Source organism: Castanea sativa, chromosome 1 (genome assembly GCF_040712315.1).
Source record: "Castanea sativa cultivar Marrone di Chiusa Pesio chromosome 1, ASM4071231v1".
Lineage (NCBI taxonomy): Eukaryota > Viridiplantae > Streptophyta > Magnoliopsida > Fagales > Fagaceae > Castanea > Castanea sativa.
The window spans coordinates 83,743,684-83,766,895 of NC_134013.1; the positions used below are offsets into that span (position 1 = coordinate 83,743,684).

Here is a 23,212-nt window from a genome sequence, read left to right on the forward strand (position 1 = left end):
TGAAAATTATTACATCTTAATCCTTGAATACCCGGTTTAATCCTTTAAGTTATTCATCATATATTTATGAAATTCAATTTCATAAACATATACTTTAGTAACTTTTTACTAAAGTGATTAGGCCTAACACTCTGAATAACCAAACCCATTAAACTTATCTCAAGAGAATATTTTATATCTCTGTTAAGTGATTATGAATTCAATCTTGAGAATATATGTTCCATCAACACTAAATGTGGCTGCCCAATATACTGAGGTTTTAACCGTTACTTTAAATCTCACTCCTGATATATCAAAGCAACCTACACCTCATGATCAGGTCCATTATTCTTTCAGGATTAAGAGTTTATGCAAATAGAAATTGTGAGATTTGTTATTCATTTGACAGTCGTTAGGAGAATAATAAATCTCACAGCGGTTCAGTTCAATATGTCTTAACTCTTAAAACATATCAACATATCAACTAGAAGTCTCTACTTCCATGATCAAGACAAATCATCTTAGTTGATACGTTATAGTTTTCGCAGATGGAATGCCTAATTTCATCACCGACTACGAACTATAAATTCTGAGTTTACAAAGAACTTGTGATTTATATCTTCTGTGACTAAATCACATAAATCACATACAATGCATTTCATGGACTATATGATAATGTCCTAATATTCATGTTACAATTATTTTAGATAATAATAAAATAACTTTATTAAACACAATATTAAGTTATACACAATGTCATACATAATGCCATACATAATATCATACATAGCATCATACAATAGGATTTAAGGGCACTAATCCTAACATATATATACACACACACTAGTCACAGACATGCGGGATGTGCGCAAAATTTTGGTGATTTTTTTTATTAAGCGAAAAATAAAAATAATAGTTGAGATTTATAAATGTTAGTATCAAACCCTTCTTTAAATGATGTGATTAATTTCTAATAAAATATAGTTGATACAATATATTAGAATTTTTAAATTAAGTTATCTATATTTGTTATTTAAAAATGTTTTAACTTTGGTAATTAAGTTTTGTTTTGTTTTGTTTTTTTAAAGCAAAAATAATGCTGTAAGAACACAATTCAAACTCCCAATCTAAGGTTGGAAATGGGTTTGAAAGGCCATTTTACAATAAATTTGTAGAGAGTGGGTTTCTAATCTAGTTCTCAAGGATGGTTTTAAATAACATAGAAAAGAACGGGCTCCGGGCCCAATGGCACGAAATAAAGAATTATTTGTAAGAGTATAACTAAAAGCTTCTCCTCGGACACAATCCGAGGATAGTTTATAATATTGCTTCCTAAGGTTGGTTACAATTGTAGATTATCATATACTATTGTCTTTCTCCTTTACAGAAAGAAGCCCTCTCCCTGATCCGAAGGTCTTTCTCTTTATTTATACTTCCTCTTCTTCTCTTTATCATCTTCCACCTCATGGTTGTAACGCTGGCTTGGGATACTTGTCCCATCAATTCTTCCCCAAAGTCTGCTGGGGTCAGGGACCAAGTTCCAAACCTCATGCTCAAGTCCCATCTTTCGATTTATGCAGTCAGTATATCAATTACAGAGCTTTTAATGTATGGGCGATGGTAGCAGCTTTATCTTAGATATTTCACCGCTCTTCCTATTGTCCTCCACGTGTACCGTGTCTTCTCGTAGTCATAGGATTTCTTATAACATAGCCCGGGGACACTAAACCTCTCTTCTTATGACCTCGGCTTAAAAACCCGAGGACAAATCTATTCCTCGGACGTAATTGGTCACTCGTTTATCATATCTTTACTTGGCATTTTCTTTGTGAGGTACATTCATGTACTCCTAGATCATTTGATGTCCTCGGATTTGGGTTTTTAGCCCAAAAGACTTTGTTGGGCCATCCTTGGTAAATTACTGGGCCCAATGCCCCTACAAATGCATTTTACATTAAATTATTATATAATAAGATATATTTTTGTGAATGATGTAATGTATTGTTCACATATGTTTCTAGAACTCTTTACTTACAGTTGATCAATAGCCAAAAGAGAAAGTAGATATAAATTTGTTACCGGTTTTTTTTTCTCAAAATGAAATAATAAATTTGAGTACTATTGGTAATTTCAGCTAAAATTCGGGGTGGAGTTAATATTTTTATTTTATTTTGTCTATACGTAATTTCAAGTTTTACAAATTAAAAATGAAAACTCAAATTTCCATGAAACTTTTAAACGTAATTTTCTTTTTTCTTTTTTTTTTTTTCTTTTTTGACAATTTTAAACTAATTTGTAGAGGAAAATCCTTTGCCACAAATTTCACCTAAAATAGATGGAATTTTCCAATGTCCATGCTTTCATGGCATATTTTCATTTATGGTAATGTACATTGGTCCATGACCACGAGGGCGTTAAATAAAACATAGTGGAGTATGAGTGTATCCTTCAATCACATGGCCTCGAGAGAGAACAGACTCACCACACAGGACAAAGACGATACTTCGCTCACACGGCAGCGAGTATAATTGTAGGGTCCATGTCTTCAATGCTAGCCTTGTTAGTTAGGCTAGCCATGAGAGATTTTCAATTAAGAAAGTGAAAACAAAGAGAACACAAATAACAAAGAAAAAAAATGTGGGTTAAGGGAGAGGAGAGATTTTTTTGGGATTTCGTTGGTGTTGCATTTTTTTTTTAATTGAGCTAGCAAATTTTAAAAAATTTAATTAAACCACTTGTTATGCAATAGTGGAAGTTCTAACGTCAATTATTATGATTTGGGGCTAGGTCACTCACATGAATAAGAAAATAAAACAACACAAGACAACAATATTGGCTAACTCCATACCTAAGTCCACACGCCAACCAAAATATTCACTATCAACTATATGGATTATATTGACATTGATCAACACTCATGACTCACACAAAAAATGCTCACAAAACCAGGGGCGTAGCCAGGAATTTTTACATGGGGGGCCGATTCGAAGTATTGATATAAAAAACATAAATCACAAGTCTATTGAATATGAAATTTCAATTTTGATATATCTTAAATATTAATGAACATACAAAAACTGTGTAGTTCACTATAGACATATACAAAAATATCCACACAAAAAAACACTTCACATCAAAATCATGTCTGACGACGATTTTTCATGGAATAGAATTCATCCATAATCATTTCCATGGTGAAATTCCCAGCAATTTCCTTTTCTATATAAAGTATCATATTATCTGCCAAAATTTCATCCTCCATTCTATTGCGAAGTCTTATTTTTAATAGTTTCATAGCTGAAAAAGCTCGTTTTGTAGTTGTTGTAGAAACTGGAAGAGTCAACACAAGACGAATCAGTCTATCAATTAAATGATAGATTTTAGACTTCCTTGAAATTTCTAATCCCCTACATAGCTCAGATATTGTACTCATATTCTGAAAATCTGGATGCTTTGTCACATCAAGCTCATAATGTTGCAATTGATGCTTCAAAAGACAAATTTCTTGCTCAGTGAAATCTTAAGGATAATAATTTTTAGCCAAATTGTAAATATCACCAATTTTGAATGATCTAAAAGCATCCTTAGGATTTAGTGCTGAACTAAGAGTGAGAAGATCTGCTGTTAGCTCACAAACTCTACTATGCAATTCTTGCAATCGAAAATCTATTGCAACTGTAAATATGTCAATTCTTAAATGATGTTCTATTGTTGTCAAAGCTTCATCTTGATGACGATATCTAACTCGAGCTTTAGTGTAACGAGCATTTAAATCAGGAATATTAATTTCATGTTGTCCACAAAATGATGTAACACTATCAAGTAAAGGCTCCCATCCATCATCTCTCAACTTTTGAATAAGTGATTTTGTAGTTGAAACTAAATGCATGGCATTTAAAAGATCTTGAGAATGTTGTTGCAAAGCTTGGCAAAGAATATTAGTAATTCCCATAATCTCTTTTATCATATGCAAAATTAAAACAAATTCAAATGATGTTAATACCTGATAAGCTCCCTTAGCATCATCACGTTGTTTATAATTAGCCCCTTCCTTAGAGATAGTATTGATAACTTTGCAAGTTGCATCAAATTTTTTTATCAAACTACAAATAGATTGAAAATGAGGTCCCCAACATGTATCTCCAGCCCGTTGCAAAGTACCAATTTGGTTTGCTCCTCTTCTAGTCTCAATTTCATTAGAAGCAATCATATTCTCAATTTGTTCCTCTTGAGCATATTTCAATTCATCATTATGCTTACTAGAACCAACGACAATATTGATACTATTAGTCAAATGATCAAAGAATTGATGAACAACTTTTACTTCTCTAGATGCTATAACTAAAGCTAATTGCAACCTATGAGCCATGTAATGTACATAATAAGCATATGGGCATTCTTTAAGAAATAGAGCCTGTAATCCATTCCATTCACCACGCATATTACTAGCTCCATCATACCCTTGGCCTTGAATATTCTCAATGTGAAGGTTGTAACGAGAAAGGACAGCACATATCTCCTTCTTTAGGGTCAACGCAGTAGTATCTCTAACATGCACAACATGAAAGAAACGCTCTTTAAGGAAACCATTTTTATCAACAAATCTCAAAATAATGGTCATTTGCTTTTTCTTTGACTCATCCTGGGCTTCATCAACAAGAATGCAAAATTTTACATCCTCAATTTCTTCACGAATAGCATTTTGCACATTACTAGCAAGAATATGCAAAATCTCCTTTTGAATTGTGGGTGATGTATATTTGGCATTTTGTGGAGCATTTTTCAAGACAACACTAGCTACTTTGTCATTGAAAGTTTATGTGAATTTTATCAATTCAATAAAATTACCTCTATTTTTTGAATCAAGGCTTTCATCATGAACTCTAAAAGCACAGGCTTGGAATGCTAGCCATTGAGCACACTCTATTGAGGTTTTGAGCCGCAACCGATTATTCTCTAATTCTTTTGACGTTTGTTTCTCAATTAGCTTGTTAATATGTTGTGAATAATTCTTTAAATTCTCGCAACATTTCACAGCAATTTTATGTGGGGAGTTTGGATCTTTCCCTACATGACGAAGTAAAGGACAATTCATTCCATCATTCACCTTTTTCCAATTATTAAAACCTGTTGAAATGAATGCATCTGATCTGGGATGACCTATTGGTTTCTTACTAAAAAGGTAGCAAGGTAGACAATATATCGCATCCATTGAAGGTGAGTATTCCAACTAATCCCTATGTGAATGTAATTCAAACCATGAAGGTTGAAATCGACGACGTTGACTATCATTGTTGTATGGATAGTCTATATTTTTAGGTTGATATGGACCTTCTTTGAGATAAGCTTGTCAGATTTCATCTTGTTTGTTGATAGGGAATTCACATATTTGTTTATGTGATCTTGGATCACGATCTATCTCTTCAGATTGAATTCTTGAACATTTGGAGGGGTGTTCATCAGGCATTGAAGTATCAACATTTGTTTCTACAGCCACAGGTGTCCTAATTTCTGAATTGCTAACATCTTTTTTCTTAAAGAATGCATCAATTGTTTTTCGTTTGCTCATAATTCTTTTAGCTATAAGAATATGACTAAAAAATTAACCTAAAAAGAACTTTAAAAAAATAATTAGAAATTTTTACTTAGTTATATGGATGTTATTCATACTCAAGAAAAAACAAAATTTTCACTATAATTTAAACAGTCAACCTATTTTTAATACAACTATAATTAATAATAACTCCTCAAACAAAAACAAAAATTAAACACACAAGTATTGTTACACAACATAAACCAAACAATTTAACAACACTCACAGCCACATAACATGATATCTAACTAATCAAAAATTGGTAATGAATCAAAACAATTTTACCTTAGAAACTTTGTCTTCACAAAGTGCAAAGATCAAAGATGGGTGTGGGCTGTGTGGCAAGGCCTACTGCCTCTGCCTACAACTTTAGATCTTCCCTTCAAGACTGCCTTCAATCATGTATTTCTCTAAAAATCTATGAAAATATAAAGAGCATGTGAATATTTAGGTGTAGATAGTTGAGAAAAAAAAAAAACTAAAAATAGATGAATGTCTAATGCTTAAGAAATAGAAGAAAACTCACCAGGCAGTCACTAAGTTCCAAATCCTGAAATTTGACAATGAAATATGTTGGGTGATTTGTTTTAGAAAGCAAGAAGAAAGAAAAAATTGGTCAGAATTTTTTTTTTTTTTTTTTTTTTTTTTTTTTTATTTTTTTCGGACTGTGAGAACAGGGGACTAATGGTGCTGTGTTTTAGGGGCTGGTACTCTGGTAGGCAGTGGAGTGGGAAGTGTATCAAAGAAGACAAAAAAAAAAAGGAAAAAAGAATAAGAAGTCAAGGGAATGGGCATCGGTGGGGTGGGTTTTTTTTTTCTTTTCTTTTTGACCGAAGTGGGGTGGGTTTTGAGATTGAGAGAAAGTGTAGTTTTGTTTTTATTTTTTGGACTTGACTATTTAAATGTAAATGGGCCAATATTTTTTTTTTACTTGGAGTATATAAGTCCTAAATCTGAAGCTGGAGCCTGAGAAAGTGAGAATAGTGGAGATATTATGGGTATGGGGGGACCGGATGTCACATATTGGGGGGGGGGGCCCAATTATTTTTTATGCATAGTCTAATGGATTTTTTTTTTTTTTTAGGGGCCACGGCCCCCCTAAGCCACTACGTGGCTCCGCCCCTGCTTAAAACCTAACCAACATAAACTCACAAACCCAAATCCCTAATGCATCCAATAAGTCTTTCACAACATAAACTCAACTAAACTCTCAACACGCAATCACGAGTAATCCTTCGACCCCAAAAATCCACCAAACCACTCTTCGAAAAAACTCACTCATGTTCTTCTAGGAGCTTTTACCTCTCCTACATGGGAGGAAGCTTAGGCAGAAGCTATCAAACCCTTTGAAACAGTTATAAAACTTCAATCGTATTCCTTAATAGACAAGTAATACTCATTGCTTTTGCAATAATGAATATTTTTCCTTCTATGTCAAAGAAAATTATTGTCTTCTACACCAAATAATTTCCTTATCTTCCACACATAGGAAAAAAATTTCTTTCTATATCAACGAAACCCAAACCAAAACTAATTAGCCCACTTAATTTACATTTTACACTGCAGAGATTGTAAATTATTGCATTGCAGATAATTTGGACCCATGTATACCCATGGCACCCATGCTTACATTGCTGTCATCTACTAGCTACAGGGCCGGCCTTCCCTTAGGCAAGTTAGGCAATTGCCTAAGGCCCCCTAGTGGAATGGAGGCCCCCAAATTTTAAAAAATAAGGGGTAGTAGGGGAAAAAAAAATTTAGTGTCAAATTAAAAAAAAAAAAAATTTAGTATCAGATTTAAAAAAAAAAAAAAAGTATTAGACAAACCAAAAATTCGGTTAAACATTGTTATCCTCTAGACAAACCAAAAATCATCCAGATAAACTACAAATCCAGTCTAAGAGATTAACTACAAAACAATCACAAATCAAAAATAATAATAACAATTCAAACCCTAAAAATTTTACCTTTCTCTCTTGCTCTCCGCCTCTCTCTGTCTCTGATTCACTCATTACCTTTCTCTCTTGCAACTGAACTGAAGCAAGCAGCAAGCCTGGACGATTGGACCGCCTCGGCGTCGGTGCCTCTCTGCTCCCTCATCAGTCCGCCTCGCCGCCTCTCTCATTCTTTCTCCGAATCTGCTCTCCGCCTCCCTCCCTCATCACTCACGAACTCACCAACCATTCACAGTCACTTCATCTTCAGGTATAATTTATAAATATTTGGGGTTCGGTTGTTTGACTGATTGAGATTGGGGGCACTACTTGTATTCTTGTAATTAATAAGATTGACTGATTGAGTTTGGGCCTAGTTTTGACGTTTTGTAACAGTTTTGGGCTTCAGGTTTTTGTTTTTGTTTTTTGAATGATTCAGCCGTATTTCATTTGTAATGATTCAGCCTCTTTTTTTTTTGGTTATAGATAGGATTTGTTTTGTGTTTTTTTTTTGGGAGGGTATTATAAATTAATAAGCCTAGTGTTATAGTTGTGCTTAAATTTTTGTTATGCTTGTGCTTATTATTATTATTTTAAATTTTAATCTTGTGTTTATATATATATATATATATATATATATATATATATATTAGTTAGTGGTAATATACTATATAAGTCTTTATTTATGCAGGTTGATATTGCTAAAAACTTGTTATTATTCAGTGAAACTACAACAATAATTTCTATATAAATCAGGTTTTATTTCTCATTTGTTCTACACTTGAAAATTATTTTTTATTTTAGTCTTTATAAATATATTGTTTGATTAGAAATGTCTACTAGAAAATATGCATCTGGATATGAAAAACTTAAAAAAAGAAAAAAAGAAGAAAAATTAATTGAGTCTAAAAAAGGATCAATGGATAAATTTGTTATTAGTAATAAACAAAATATAACACAAAATTTAGATGAAAATATCACAAATGAGCAAGAAATTCACCAAAAAGAGTTAGAAGATAATGAAATGATACAATTGCAAGATAACAATAATGTTCAATTTTGCAATACAACAAATTTTGATAATGAACTTCAAAATAATTTAGAAGAAAATGAAAATAACCATGGAAATGTCACAAATGAACAAGTTCACCATAATGATGTTCAACAAGAAGAAAAATAAATTTTAAATGAAATATATTATAATATAAAAATATTAAATAAACATTAATTTAATTAATATATAGGTATAAAAAAGGCAATATTTTTAGTTTTTGCCTTAGGCCCCAAAATGTCTAAAGCTGCCCTTGACTAACTAGGTTATGTTAGAGTATGGAGTTTGACATCCTCGTTATAATATTATCATCATTTTCGATTCTTTTATGTAAATGTCAATAATTCAATTCAATTCAAAATTAAGGATAAGGATAGCAAGATGACTAAACCCGAATCATTAATTAGGCGGATAAATTCATTGACCATGAATGTGCCTAACAATGGTCGTTGTGAGCCGACAAATGCCCGCAATACTCTCCGTCTCTTGGAAAAACAACTCAGAATTTGAATCTTGTTTATGGTTCAATCCACAGATTACACCGCTTGCCAAATTTCAACATTTTATTTTTTAAGAAAAAATGAGCCCAATAAAGAAAATTAGCCCACCCATGCCTGGCCTATTGTCGAACCATAATTGGGACATTAATGACTATGTTGACTCTCTCTTTTACCGAAAATTAATCCTATACCCGGCATATATGCCGGGTGTCTCACATAGGGGCGGGCCTCACAGTGTGTGGGACTCGCCACTGTGTGAGACACCCGGCATATATGCCGGGTACAGGATACACCGGCTTCTCTTTTATAAGCAATTATACGATTTTTTAGTAGACGATATCACTTGTTTATTATTTCACTAAAAAATTTTTACTTATTTAAAATTACTGAATCAATAATCAATTTCTGTTTTAAAAAAATTTTATTTTAACAATTTTAAATAAATAAATTTTTTTAAATAAAATAATAGATCACATCACTCCTACACCATAAGTAATTTATAATTTCTACTCTCTGGCCTGACAATTTTGATAGACATTTTTTCATTAGTAGTGGTGGGTGGGTCATCTGTAGTGGTTGATGGGTGGGTCATTAACTACAAACAGGCCAAATAAATTTCCACGTGTAGAGATAAAGAGAGTGCAGAGAGGTGGGGCTACAATAAGCCGCCAGGTAGACAATTTTAAGCCGCTGGGTAAGCATATTAGGCCACAACTCAGTAAAGTGACCAACTGTAGGTAATAGCCACAACTTTTTATATGAACCCAACACACAAAAATTGTATGCTAAATTTAGGTTCAAGCATTCATATTAGTTTGGCTAAAATAACATAGCCTTTACATTTTGCCCAATGAACTCAAAAAATCACCTATATTAGCTCATGCATTAGTTATGCAAAATAGGATTTTGCTACAGTAGTTTTCCAAATTTAAGAAAAATAGTAACTTATGCAAAAGAGATTAAATTTTATAAATATGTAATGTAAAAATTAACTCTTATCTCTCCAATCTTAACATGTTATATCATCACATTACATATTAAAAAATAGATACAATCACGCTCAAGGTAAAAGAAAAGAGTTAACATTGGTTATTGTGTGTAAATAGGAAATTTAAAAAAAAAAAAATCAAGAAAGCTTGATATTATATGAAATAGAGTATAAATACTAGATAATTAGATGGAGGTGTTTTGAAAATTAATTAGTCCAAATAGAAAAGTGGGTTTTTATTCTAAAATATAAAGTAATATTTACGAACGCAATGTGAATGCTTGTAGGTGCTAAGTACAAATTTTTTTCCACGTGTAAAGTCAAGGAGAGAGGATGGTCCATGTGAGAATAATAATTACGCTTCAAGACAATAACCTCAGAAGGAAAATTTGAACAATTCGTGGTCAAGAAAATGACGTAAATGATAAGAAGTACAGTTTGCTTTGGCTCCTTTATAAATTGGAGGCAAATTTACATATTTGCATCACAAATTAGAAGTATTATAATATTATTACAGAATTTCTCTAAGCAAAAATGGTAGTGATTATTCGTGCTTTGATCATGGCGACCATGGCCATATGTCTCATCTCAGTTGCAAATGCTGCGCAGGGGACTGCTACTTTCTATACACCTCCTTATATTCGTGAGTATTTTTATAAGCAAAAATTGTATGAATTTATAAATACAAAGAATGTTATAGATTATATAATGGGTTTAACAATATACAATGACATGATCAATTTCTTACTGTCTTTTTTCCCAAACAATAGAATTTTTATTTTTATTTTTTTATGTTGATGAAGAAAATAATCAAAATATTAACTATATGTATTAATTAACAAGGACTGTGTGTGTACAACCACGCCAGTGGTTTCTTCATATCTTCTGCTAATTTAAGTACTTACCTTTCATATACTCATTCTTTAAGTTTCTATAAATTAGACATTTCTTATACATTTCTTCTTGTTTTGGGTTTCACGATTTCTTACAGGATTTGGACTTGCCTTTCCTTATCAATATGTTGGAATTTGAAAATCATAGAGATGTACGATATGATAAATAATAAAATAGAAACATCTATGAATGTACAATGTTTAAAACTTAAAGCCACCAAGAGCTTTATAGTTTAACTGTAACCTCTTAATGTTTTTAGTAAAAACGCATTTAAAATCGAAATCCTCTACCCCTAATGTAACTAACTAATTTTCAACAACACCAAAAAAAAAAAAAAAAAACTTAATGCCAATTATATTTTATTTCTACATAGACCAACAATGTCAATCAAAATCTATGTGGTGGTGGTGGGACAGAGTCAGGGCCAACTCCTAGGCTTGGTCATTTAAAATAAATAAATAATTTTACAATTATTGAGTTGACAAACTTTTATTGGTTCTCATCTTAGCCCACTCTTGAATACAATTTTTAACCTATCGCTAACAATTTGTCACATCAATAATTTTCATTTTTTTTTTCTATTGACTTTCTCTAGACCATTATGTAAGACCCCTTTTTTAAAAGGCCCCAAAATTTTGAGGCAATAAAACTTAAATGAAAAAACTATTTAAAAAAAATGGAAAAGCTTTGCACCCATGAAGTCCTCAAAATTGTTGACCATTGGAAATTCAATCCGATAGAAAGCTTATAAAAAAAAAAAAAATTCTCTTTTTAAGTTTGAAACCATGATATTTTATTCCTATATAATTAATCTTTTTCCATCTAAGTATGTGTTAAATTTATCTTTGTTTGGGAAGGTTAAGGTTGTTGAGTGACTATCAAAACTTATAATAGTGACTTTGATAAATTAGATTCTATCATCACTTTTTAGACTAGAAATTATTTTATTCTTGCCATATTGTAATTTTATATTTAAGTTTTGAGAATTACACTCTTCAAAATTTGGAGGTGAGGCTACCTACCAAATACCTCTCCTAGATCCTATTAAAGTGGATTTTGCATTCTAGATACAAAATTTTTATTGTAGATAATGTTTCTTTTATCTGTGAATATTTTATAATTATAAATTATCTAAAGAAAATATCAATCTATTTTTAAGAAAAAAGAAAATATCAATCTAGATTTGAAAATATTATAAAAAATGAGAAAAGAATATAAAAATTAATTAATGCTACGTTTGTTTCCACATAAAATAATTTCTAAGCATAAAATATTTCCAACTAAAATTGTTTTAGTAAAAAAATTTATTTTATAAGAAAACTCATTGTGATTTCACATAATATAATGAAAATCAACTGAAAATCTTTTTATTTTTTATTTTAACAAAAACCCAACAAGAGGGACATATATGGGTCGCGGTGCTGTGGGTGGGTTGGTGAAGCAAGAGAAGGTGGCTGGAGGGGTTGGTTTGTATTATATTAGGATATTAAATTTTTTTTTTTTTCAGTTGTGATTATTATATATTATATAATACAAGAAACAAGAGGGTTTATCACTTTTTTTGCGACATTAATTGCCACATGCAGTTTTGGTGTTGGCGTTTAGTGTATTCCCTTATCTCATTTCCTTCCCTTATATATATGTGTGTGTGTGTGTTTGTTTCTAAAAAAAAAAAAAAAAAATTACTCAGTGTTGTTGAGTTGTCCCACATCGGTAAGTGTGATATTGAGAAGGGATTTATCATTTGCTCCGCGACACTAACTGCCGCATGTAGTTTTGGTGTTGGCGTGTGAGTGTATTTTCTTATCTCATCCTCCTTCCCCTATATGTGTGTGTGTGTGTGTGTTTGTTTCTAAAAAAAAAAAAATACTCAGTGTTGTTGAGTTGTCTCACATCGGTAAGGTGTGATATTGAGAAGAGATTTATCACTTGCTCTGCGACACTAACTACTGCATGCAGTTTTGGTGTTGGCGTGTGAGTGTATTCCCTTATCTCATTCCCCTTTCCCTATATATATGTGTGTGTGTGTGTGTGTCTTTGTTTCTCAAAAAAAATACTCAGTATTGTTGAGTTGTCCCACATCGGTAAGGTGTGATATTGAGAAGGGGTTTATCACTTGCTCCGCGACACTAACTGCCGCATGCAGTTTTGGTGTTGAGGTGTGAGTGTGTTCTCTTATCTCATCCCTCTTCCCCTATATATATATATGGGCAAGTGTGTGTGTTTGTTTCTTAAAAAAAAAAAAAAAACAAGAGGGAGATAAATGTGATTATTATATTATATTATATAATAAAAATAAAATAAAAAAACAAGAGAAGGTGTTTTCAAATGCAAGGTTTCATTTACAGAATTTTACTAAAAATAATTGTTATGATTATATCTACAAAATGAAGTTCTTTAATGTTACAAGAAAATTAAGTAGATTAGTTATATTATCAATTGAAAAATAGATGTGAGCAAATCTAAAAGTAAAAACTTAATTAATAATATTGCATCTCAAAAGTAACAAAGATGGATTTTAAATGAAAATTGGATGATGGAGAATGAAATCAGGTGCATCATGCCATGGGTGGTGACGTCGGTGCTGAAGGAGTGCCAATGGTGGCACTAATGAACTGCTCAAAACAAATTTGATCCGTTTTCATGAAATTGCTAATATATATATATATATATATATATATATATATATATATATATATATTTATTTATTTTATTTGATAGTTACAATGGAAAAGAAAGTTTTGAACTCTAGATGCCTGCTAGAAATTTTAAAAAGTGTCAATTGAGTTAGAATACTCTTAGTTGTCTGTAAATAAAGCCAACTGTGAATACCTGAAGATAAAATACCCTAACCCTTGCATTTAATCTTTTTGACTATTGACAGCCTCTTCGTGCTATGGAAATCAAAACAATGGTGTTATGATAGCTGCAGCAAGTGATGCAATATGGGGCAATAGGGCAGCATGTGGGAGAATGTATAGAGTCAGATGCACTGGGGCTACCAATCAGGGTGTGCCACAACCTTGCAAGAGTACCAGCGTTGTGGTTAAAATCGTCGATTATTGTCCCCCAGGATGTAAAGGAACCATTGATCTCTCTCAAGAGGCCTTCTCTGCTATAGCTAATCCAGATGCAGGAAAAATCAAAATTGAGTATACTCAGTAAGCCCAAATGCCCAATCTAGTATTTCTACTGCTTAAGGTGCATAAATTATGAGAAGAAAATAATTCAAGTTTGCTTTTGTACTTGTTATTTGCAGGGTTTGAAGTTCTTCTAGACTATGGCCTCGTAATGACGACTTTGTGTTAATATGAAATAAGCAGCTCATGATGGAAACTCGAATGTTTCGAGCATGATCACATTGAAACTCGTATGTTTCAATTGTCAATCATGATGCCAACTTGATGTTTGAACTTGAATAAGAAAAGGCCTTTATCTTAATTTGTATCTTATTTTCTAATTGAAACTATGTTAAACTGGGAAAAAGTTAGCGACTAATTAATTCAACAATGAAATGTGAATCTCTGGCCTAATTGATCATATAATAATGAATTGATAGTTGTTAATGCATTTTTACACTGACAAGAGGAACCCTCTTGTTGGAAGCAATTGGGTTTAAAATTTCATGTGTTAGGCCTTACCTATTAAAAAGGTAGTTTCGGACCATACGTAAGGGGAAGTGTTAAATTCATTTGGTTAAATGATTAAATTTACCATATTTTAATAGTTTAAGCTTTTAAAATAATCAGTAATTTAACACATGGCATCTTAGAAAAGTGTGAAAAGGAACTGTTGAATCAATAAATGAAATTTCGTTAATGCAAGAATTGGCCAGGCTCTTAGTTCTCAGTTTGATAGGGCCTATAAGATATTCAGAAAGGCCCCCTAAACCTATTACTTCCACAGGGGATCCCTTGATTTTTTTTTGTATGTGTATTCCAAAAGCTTATAAGTATTCACATGGATAAGATTCAACAAATATCCAGTGTCAACAAAGGCCCATCGAATATGTGTAGAACATCTAACAAAGAAGAGTGATAGAGGTGTCTTCTACGATCTAGGTAATGGACCTCCACGTCCTCACATTCGATGAAAAATCCTCCAAAGAGAATGACCATCAGTCATGCTATGATGGGCATTATGAGAATTTGATGAAAACTATATTGTATTAACTAACTGCAAAACTGTACAAACAAAGGTATTTATACAAGCTTGAAGTCCTAACTAATCCCAAATTATACGGATCTATTCCCTCTAATACTAACAGTATGTAAAACACCTATCAACTACATACACGTGTCCATAAATATCACCACTGTTTACTACCACTAAACTACCAGCAGCATAAAGAATTACAAGAGCCAATAGCTGATCCTTTGTGCTTGTCCTGCTTAGATTGCAACTTGTAGCTTGAAGCTGATCCTTCTAACACTCCCCCTCAAGAGGAACAACAGGGGAATGCATATTCTTTAAGTTCATCTTGGACAGCAAATAATGAAACTGTTGTGAACTTAGAGCTTTTGTCAACAAATCTCCAACTTGAGACTTAGTTCTAACCTGTAGCAACCTGATCACCTTAGCTAATACTCTATCCCTAACAATGTGGCAATCTATTTCAATGTGTTTTGTCCTCTCATAATACACAAGATTTGCCCCAATGTATAAAGCAGCCTGACTGTCATCGAAGAGCAGAGTTGCCTTAGTTTTTTAGAAAACTAATCAACCACACAATTTCACAAACAGCAACAGTCATTGCTCTATATTTTGATTCTGCTGATGATCTTGAGACAGTGTGTTGTTTCTTAGATTTCCAAGAAACAAGTGAATCTCCAATAAAGACACAATAGCCTATAGTTGACCTTCGGGTATCAGTGCATGCAGCCCAATCTGCATTAGTAAATGCCTTAATATGCAACTCAGATTGACAAGAGAACAATAAACCTTGTCCAGGTGATCCTTTGATGTAGTGTAGAACTCTATTTGCAGCTTGAAGATGTGGCAATCTAGGCTTAGCCATAAACTGACTTAGCTTATGGACTGCAAATGTGATATCAGGTTTTGTGATAGTTAAGTAAAGCAACCTTTCAATTAATCTTCTATACACACTAGAGTCCTTCAACTCCTTCCCTTCAAACTTACTCAACTTCAAATTCTACTCGATATATGTCTTTGCTGGCTTACAACCTAACAAGCTTGCATCTTCCAGAAGCTCCAAGGCATACTTCCTTTGACACAAGTGTATCCCTTCTTTGGATCTAGCTACCTCCAAGCGCAAAAAGAATGTTAAGTCACCCAAGTCTTTTAGCTTGAATTGTCGATCCAGCAACACCCTAAGTTCATCTACTGCCTTCAAATTATCACTAGCAATAAGAACATCATCCACATACACCAATAGTGCAATAAAACTACTAGAATTGCTTCTTGTGAAAAGGGAGTAATCTGCCTTTGACTGTTGAAAACCCAGCTGGACCAAAGCATGAGAAAACTTAGAGAACCATTACCTAGATGCTTGCTTAAGACCATACAAAGACTTATTCAGCTTACAAATAGCCTCCCCTTTGCTGTGAAAACCTGGGGGTAAAACCATATAAGCCTCTTTTTCAAGCTCTCCATGAAGGAAAGCATTGTTTACATCAAGCTGAGATAGAAACCACCCTTTCATAGCAACTACAGCAAGTAAAGCCTTAACAGACACCATTTTAGCTACTGGGGAAAAAGTTTCTAAGTAGTCTAGACCCTCCCTTTGAGTGAACCCCTTGGCAACAAGTCTAGCTTTATACCTTTCTATACTCCCATCTACCTTATATTTGATTTTATACACCCATTTACAGCCTATAGGCTTCTTATGAGCAGACAAAGCAAGCACAAAAGTCAATGACCAAGTATGATTAGCTTCCAAGGCAACAATTTCAGCAGCCATAGCCTTCCTTCACTTAGGATCCTGAACAGCCTGGGCATAGGTAGTAGGTTCCACAACAAAGGAGATAGAATTGCAAAAAATTTTATGGGTGGCAAAAAGTTTAGAGTAAGAAAGAAAGTTTTGAAGGGGATGAGAAGTACCTTTCTTAGGAAGAGTTGGAAGGAAGGGTGAAACACTCACCTGGTTGCAATGATAAGACTGAAAATAGGAGGGTTTATGGGAAACCTTGGTAGACCTTCTAAGACCTTGGTCTGGAAGTTGGGGCTGGACAACCAATGGTGGCTCAACTGAAGAAACAGGATGGGTTGGAAGAAGGAATAGGTAAGACAGCAGGCTGGGAGACAATAGGTAGGATGGACTGAGGAATGTGTGAGTTAGTGTAAGAAGCAATAGCAGGAATAGTGAAAGGAGGAGCTAAAGGAATAGGATAAGCAAGTTGGACACCCTAAAGTGAATCAGATAATGATGAGCTGGGAGCATTATCATCAATATCAGAATTTGAATCAACATTAGATGGCTGATCATTAATAAAGGAACCATGAAACACGGGTGAGGAGTTATAATAAAAAAGCAAAGTGGTAGAAGTAGAATCTGATACATGAGGAAAGGAGGTAGTAGAGGGAATGGAATAAACAGAATCTAAGGAAATAAAAGGAAAAATAGACTCATGGAAGACCACATCCCTAGAAATGAAAATCTTTTTAGAAGTGAGATGAAGAAGCTTATAACCCTTTATGGCAGGAGGGTAACCTAATAGAACACAAGCTTGAGACCTAGGTTGAAACTTGGCTCTATGAGCAGAAATAGTGGAAGAGTAGCACAAGCAACCAAAGACTCTCAAATGGTCATATGAAGGTTTAATATGAAAAAGAAGCTTAAAAGGAGATTTGTGCTGAAAAATGGGAGAGGGTAACTTGTTGATAATATGAGCAGCAGTGAGAATGCAGTCTCCCCAATAGCACAAAGGAACATTTGACTGAATTCTGAGTGCTCTAGCAACTGACAAAAGATGCTGTTGCTTTCTCTCCACAACAGAATTCTATTGAGGAGTATAAACAAAGCTCTTTTGGTGTATGATGCCATGAGCAGAGTAAAAATCAATAAGAAGAAATTCTTGGCCATTATCAGATCTAATAGATTTAATGTTGGTACCAAATTGTGTTCCCACACATCAACATGGACAAGATCAAATGCAGAAGTAGAAAAGTTATTATTAAAAGGAAATGGTAATCTTTTTTTGTTTTGCTTTAGGACAGATGTCACAAACATCATTACAATTATCAAAGGAAACAGACAAGCTATCTTGCAAAGATAGCAACTTATTCATGGAAGGGTGACCTAACCTAAAATGCCACACTCTAGACAGGCTAGTTACAGAATTAACAGAAGAAAAAGAATGACCAGGCTTGTGCTTGAGAAGATGATCTGCCAAGGAAGAAGAATTGATGCAATCTGATCTTTGCAACAAGTAGAGGCCATTATGCACTTCACTTGTTCCAATCGTCTTCCAAGATGAAAGCTCCTGGATAAAGCAAAATTGGGAGAGAAAAACAAGGCAATATGGCAATTGTTAAGTCAGTTTGCTAATAGACAACAAATTGAAAGAAAAGGAACGAGCACATATAACATGATCAAGAAGTAAGGTTGAAGAAAGCTTAACCGAGCCAATGTGAGTCACTTGAGCACTTTCACCATTAGGCAACTCAACAACACACTGGGTTAAGGTAGTGATAGAGGTTAATAAGCTAACAAAATAGATTATATGATCAGTGGCACCTGAATCTAAAACCCAAGTATTGCAACTAAAAACATTTCTATTCACTACCTTGGCAGCAAAAACAGAATGATTTAAGCTGAAGAAGGTACTTGCAAGTGGAGTAGTGGCTGTGACACTGTTGGCCATTGCGTTGGGAACAACTTCAGGTGCTGCCATATTACCATGACTAGTGCTTGAACCCCCAATAATAGCCAAAATCCTCTGACACTGTTCTATAGTAAAAGAGAAAGCTTGGGAGTGAAAGGATTATGGCACAGTAGTAAAATTTGGCTCCATAACACCAAAGTCACCAAAGTTTGCTCCAAAATCGGGTCCTGCAACTTGATTAGCCTTTGCATTCTTGCCCTTGGGTTTGTAACCAGGAGGATAGCCGTGGAGTTTGTAGCATTTCTCTATGGTGTGACTTGTGACCCCACAATGGCTACACACTGGCCTCTCCTTGCCTTTGTTCTTGTTGCCCTTAGCACCTGAATTATTGCCGTAAGTGTTTCCAAAACCAACAGCTCCAACAGATGACTTGGTTGCCAAAGCAGTGGATTCAATGTATGCACTAGTGGAATGACCAATTGATCTTTGGCTCTCATCTTGAATCAGTAAAGAATACACCCTATTGACAGAAGGAAGAGGATCCATCAACAAAATTTGCCCCCTAACCTAACTGTATGTCTCATTAAGTCCCATAAGAAACTGCATTACTGAATCTTGCAACTGATATTGTGTCAATTTCTCATTAATTGAGCAGGTGCAAGAACCACAGGTATAACATGGTAAAGCTCTATAATTTTCAATTTCATCCCACAGAGCATTTAATTGAGTGAAATAATTTGTGACAGAAAGATCTCCTTGAGTAATTATTGCAAGCTCCTTCTGAAGTTGAAAAAGTTTTGGTCCATTCTTTTGAGAAAAATGATTCTTGAGATCAGTCCAGACCTCTAAAGCAGTGTTCTTGTAAACAACACTTGTAAGAATCTTTGGTGAAACACAATTCAATATCCAAGATACAACCATGTTGTTGCACTTGGTCCAAGCGTGAACAAGCAATGGATTTTTTGCCATGGAAGGAGTAAGCAAAAGACTTCCATCAATAAACCCTAACTTGCTCTTGGCTCCCAAAGGTCTCTGCGTTGATTTAGCCCAACTAGCATAGTTATCATTGACTAGAGGCTGAGCAACAAGAATTACACCTGGATTCTCCTCGTAGTGCAAAAAGAAAGGATGTGATTTATCAATTGTGGTAACAGGAGCAGAAGTTCCAGTGGTTGCCATTGAAGAAAAAAAAGCTTGGAAGGAAAATCTAATGTAACTCTGAAGGAAAATTTGAAATTAAAGGAGAAAAATTTGAGGTGAATTTGCTTCAGAATGAAACCAAGATGAATCTGAAGCAAAGTTGTGAGAAAATTGAAAGAAAATTTGGAAAGCTTGTGAGAAAAAATCAAGCGTGAAAGAAAATCTGGCTAAGAAGAATCTAGAAAAGCTCAGAGCGCTCTAATACCATATGATATCTCGTCAGACTGTGAGCCATACCACTCCATCCAACGACCAATTGGTGAAGGATGAGGTACGCTCAAATCTTTTATAGCATTCGAATCATAGACCAAGCCCATTCTTATTGGAGCAAATTGTGAAAATCCTCACAATCCCTCCCTCACAATGCGGCTCCAACGACTCGAACCTATGACCGGGCTCTGATACCACTTGTCGAACCATGAGCCATACTACTGCATCCAACGACCAATTGGTGAAGGATGAGGTATGCTCAAATGTTTTATAGCATTCGAATCGCAGACCAAGCCCATTAGTATTGGAGCGAATTGTGAAAATCCTAACAGGCATGCCTATGAAATGGATTGAACTAGGGAGTTTTATTTATCACTATCAGCTATCCATTTATCAATAAGGACATGCATTAATCATTTCTTGTGTGCAAGGAACTAGAGAATATTCCTCAAAATCGTTTTCCTTATCTCTCTTTTACTTGACTCGTTGCTAGAAATGGCTACAGATTGGGGTGCATTCTTCTTCTCAGTTCTAGCCTTCTCTATATTGTGAGTTTGATTGACAAATGAGAAAAGAAAATTTAGACACCTTAGTTATTTATAGGGAAATTAGTCAACTCAACAAATTAGCCAATTATGTAAATAAAATTGTTACCCGTTAATTACCATGAGTGCAGTCAGTAAAATTATAGCGATAAGCAATAAAAAAAAATATGATATTGGCAACAAAGTGGGGCGAAAATGGGCAAATGCCCATTTCGCGCAAAAAAAGAAGAAGGGCAAATGCTACTTTTCCCAAACTAATTAGGGAAATGTCCTTCTTTTGAAACTTGATTTTCTCAAAATTGAGTTAAAAAAAAAAAATTCTGGAGTCTTATAGCGACATTTTAAGGAGCCTATAGCGACATTTTAAGAACCTATAACGGCGTTTTGTAACCCGAGCTCCATGGACTCGAGTTCCATGCAAGTTTTTTTTTTTGACCTGTAACTCGATTTCATGAAGCTCGAGTTCCAAAACGTCGCTATGGGGCTTAACTCGATTTTGAGAAAATCGAGTTTCAAAAGAGGGGCATTTCCCTAATTAGTTTGGGAAATGGGGCATAATGCTATTTTTTTTGCGCGAAAAGGGCATTTTCCCATTTTGGCCAACAAAGTGGAAAACAAATTGATTCGTCCAAAGAAAAAGCCACTACAAGTGTTCCCTAACCTAAGAAGAAATTTAGTATATAGAATCTAGGTTTACAATCTAAATCATATTTATGATTCTAGAATCTACCCAATAGAAAACTTAATGACATAGTCCTAGGATCAGCTATAAGCTACATATATTATTTTTTTTAAAATCTTGAAATCCTTCCGCGAACCATGTTCGTTACTCAAAAGACCATCCTAAAGGTTTTGATCACCAATTTTTAACACCATATTGAATCTGAATTCTGAACTCATAGGTTATGGTGAATTTAAGATTTGGGTTTTCTCTTCTTTTAAGGCCTTGTAGACCCATGATTCTTCTCAACTTACTCATGCTCATATTAGAAAAGAAAGAGGGACCTTGAGATATAGGCATGGGTTAGTTAGGGGATAACATGCCAAAAATGTGCCTTAATACAATGATTTTTTCCACAAGGGGCCAACACAAACATCATATAATAAAATGCAACCAAAATAATCAAACAAATTTGGAAGAGATTTAAGTTTGAACCCAAAAACCCCAATTTCAAACCCTAATCCACAAATGAGAAAGAGGATTAGATGTTACTTGGAATTGTTTTAGGATTAAAATTTGATTGAAAATGAATGAAAAAGATAGGATGTGGGTGTTGAGAGAGAGAGAGAGAGAGAGAGAGAGAGAGAGAGAAGTTACGAAATGAGCCACGTGCCTTACCCAAATACAACCAAACCCAAGAATACAAGAATTTAAGTAAAAATACAACCAAACTTGATCACAGAGTAAAGCCAACACTAATTACAAAAAATTAACTGAACGAACACTTCTAAGATGCATCAAGAGTTTGAGTAATGAATATATTTTTTTGGAGGAAGTGATTTTTTTTTTTATACAAGATATAAATTCTACTCTAGTCTAATCTAAGTGTTTATATATATATGTGTGTGTATGTGTGTGTGTGTGTGTGTGTGTGTGTGAAGTAATTAAAACTTGTTTTAATTGTTGGAAAAGGAAGATAATTTTTAGGTGAAATTTAAGAGAAACACACATTTGGGTAGGATGGTAGATCTCACTTCCATTAAAGTGACATGCATTGGGTCACATGGCTGTTGTACGTTTTTAGACCCTTTAAAACACAATTTGTTTAACCTAATTATTTAGATAAGTGATTACTTAGATATATTATTCAGATCTAGGTTAACACAAACAAATCATATCATGTAAAGCAGTGCAGAAATATAAAGAACACACGATATAATAACCCAGGAAAACCAAACCAGTAAAAAACCTAGGGAGGAATTAACCTAGCTATCCTTAAGGTAAAACAGATCCACTATGAAAGAATTGAAGTTTTACAATAAGACTTAGACCACTAATATCCTATTGCTACCTCGAGTAGAAAACTTACTACCACGACCACGTGACAGCTCCGAGTTCACGGTCTACTTCTTTCTTAGATCCACAGTAGCCACAAGTTCTCCTACTTGTGTTTTTCTTTAAGCTCTTGAAACAGCAACTGAAGAGATCACCAAGTTCTTGACATCAATATTGATCATGATAACCCTAAGTATGTATGAAGGTAAACACATTTAGATCTCACAGAAGATTCATACACACAGCATATCAACAACCTCTAAAACGTGGCTAGTGTTTTTCTATTTATATGAGACATAAAACATAAAACCATACACGTCAAATGGGCTTGAGCTGAGTTTGAAAATTTGCAGAAAAAACAATCTGCACGAGGTTCAATCGATTGAGCCTTGCCAATTTAGTCCAATAAATTATGCAGTACACTCGATTCCAACTTTACAAATAAACACACTTTGAGCAACTTAAATCTAGACTCTAAGTTTTGATCATGGTTTGCCAACATTACACATTTGAGTTCTACTACATTTAGATCTTAAAG

The 23,212-nt window shown here is 33.9% G+C and overlaps 3 protein-coding genes across 3 annotated transcripts; 1 reads left to right on the top strand and 2 right to left on the bottom strand.

Moving 5' to 3' along the window:
* Nucleotides 1–3,499: 3,499 nt before the first annotated feature.
* LOC142635730 (uncharacterized) lies at nt 3,500–5,548 on the bottom strand. Its single transcript, XM_075809841.1, has 3 exons — nt 5,365–5,548; nt 4,828–5,046; nt 3,500–4,776 (listed from the first exon to the last, which is right to left on the bottom strand). Exons 1-3 carry the CDS (start codon nt 5,546–5,548, stop codon nt 3,500–3,502), a joined length of 1,680 nt encoding a protein of 559 aa, XP_075665956.1.
* A 4,979-nt stretch (nt 5,549–10,527) lies between these two features.
* LOC142606341 (EG45-like domain containing protein) lies at nt 10,528–14,386 on the top strand. Its single transcript, XM_075777709.1, has 3 exons — nt 10,528–10,688; nt 13,824–14,100; nt 14,199–14,386. Exons 1-3 carry the CDS (start codon nt 10,580–10,582, stop codon nt 14,203–14,205), a joined length of 393 nt encoding a protein of 130 aa, XP_075633824.1. The 5' UTR covers nt 10,528–10,579; the 3' UTR covers nt 14,206–14,386.
* A 4,496-nt stretch (nt 14,387–18,882) lies between these two features.
* On the bottom strand, nt 18,883–19,902 carry LOC142635748 (uncharacterized). The gene is made up of 2 exons (XM_075809853.1): nt 19,325–19,902; nt 18,883–19,243 (listed from the first exon to the last, which is right to left on the bottom strand). The coding sequence occupies exons 1-2, from the start codon at nt 19,900–19,902 to the stop codon at nt 18,883–18,885; spliced, it is 939 nt and encodes a 312-aa protein (XP_075665968.1).
* Between the last annotated feature and the right edge of the window lie 3,310 nt (nt 19,903–23,212).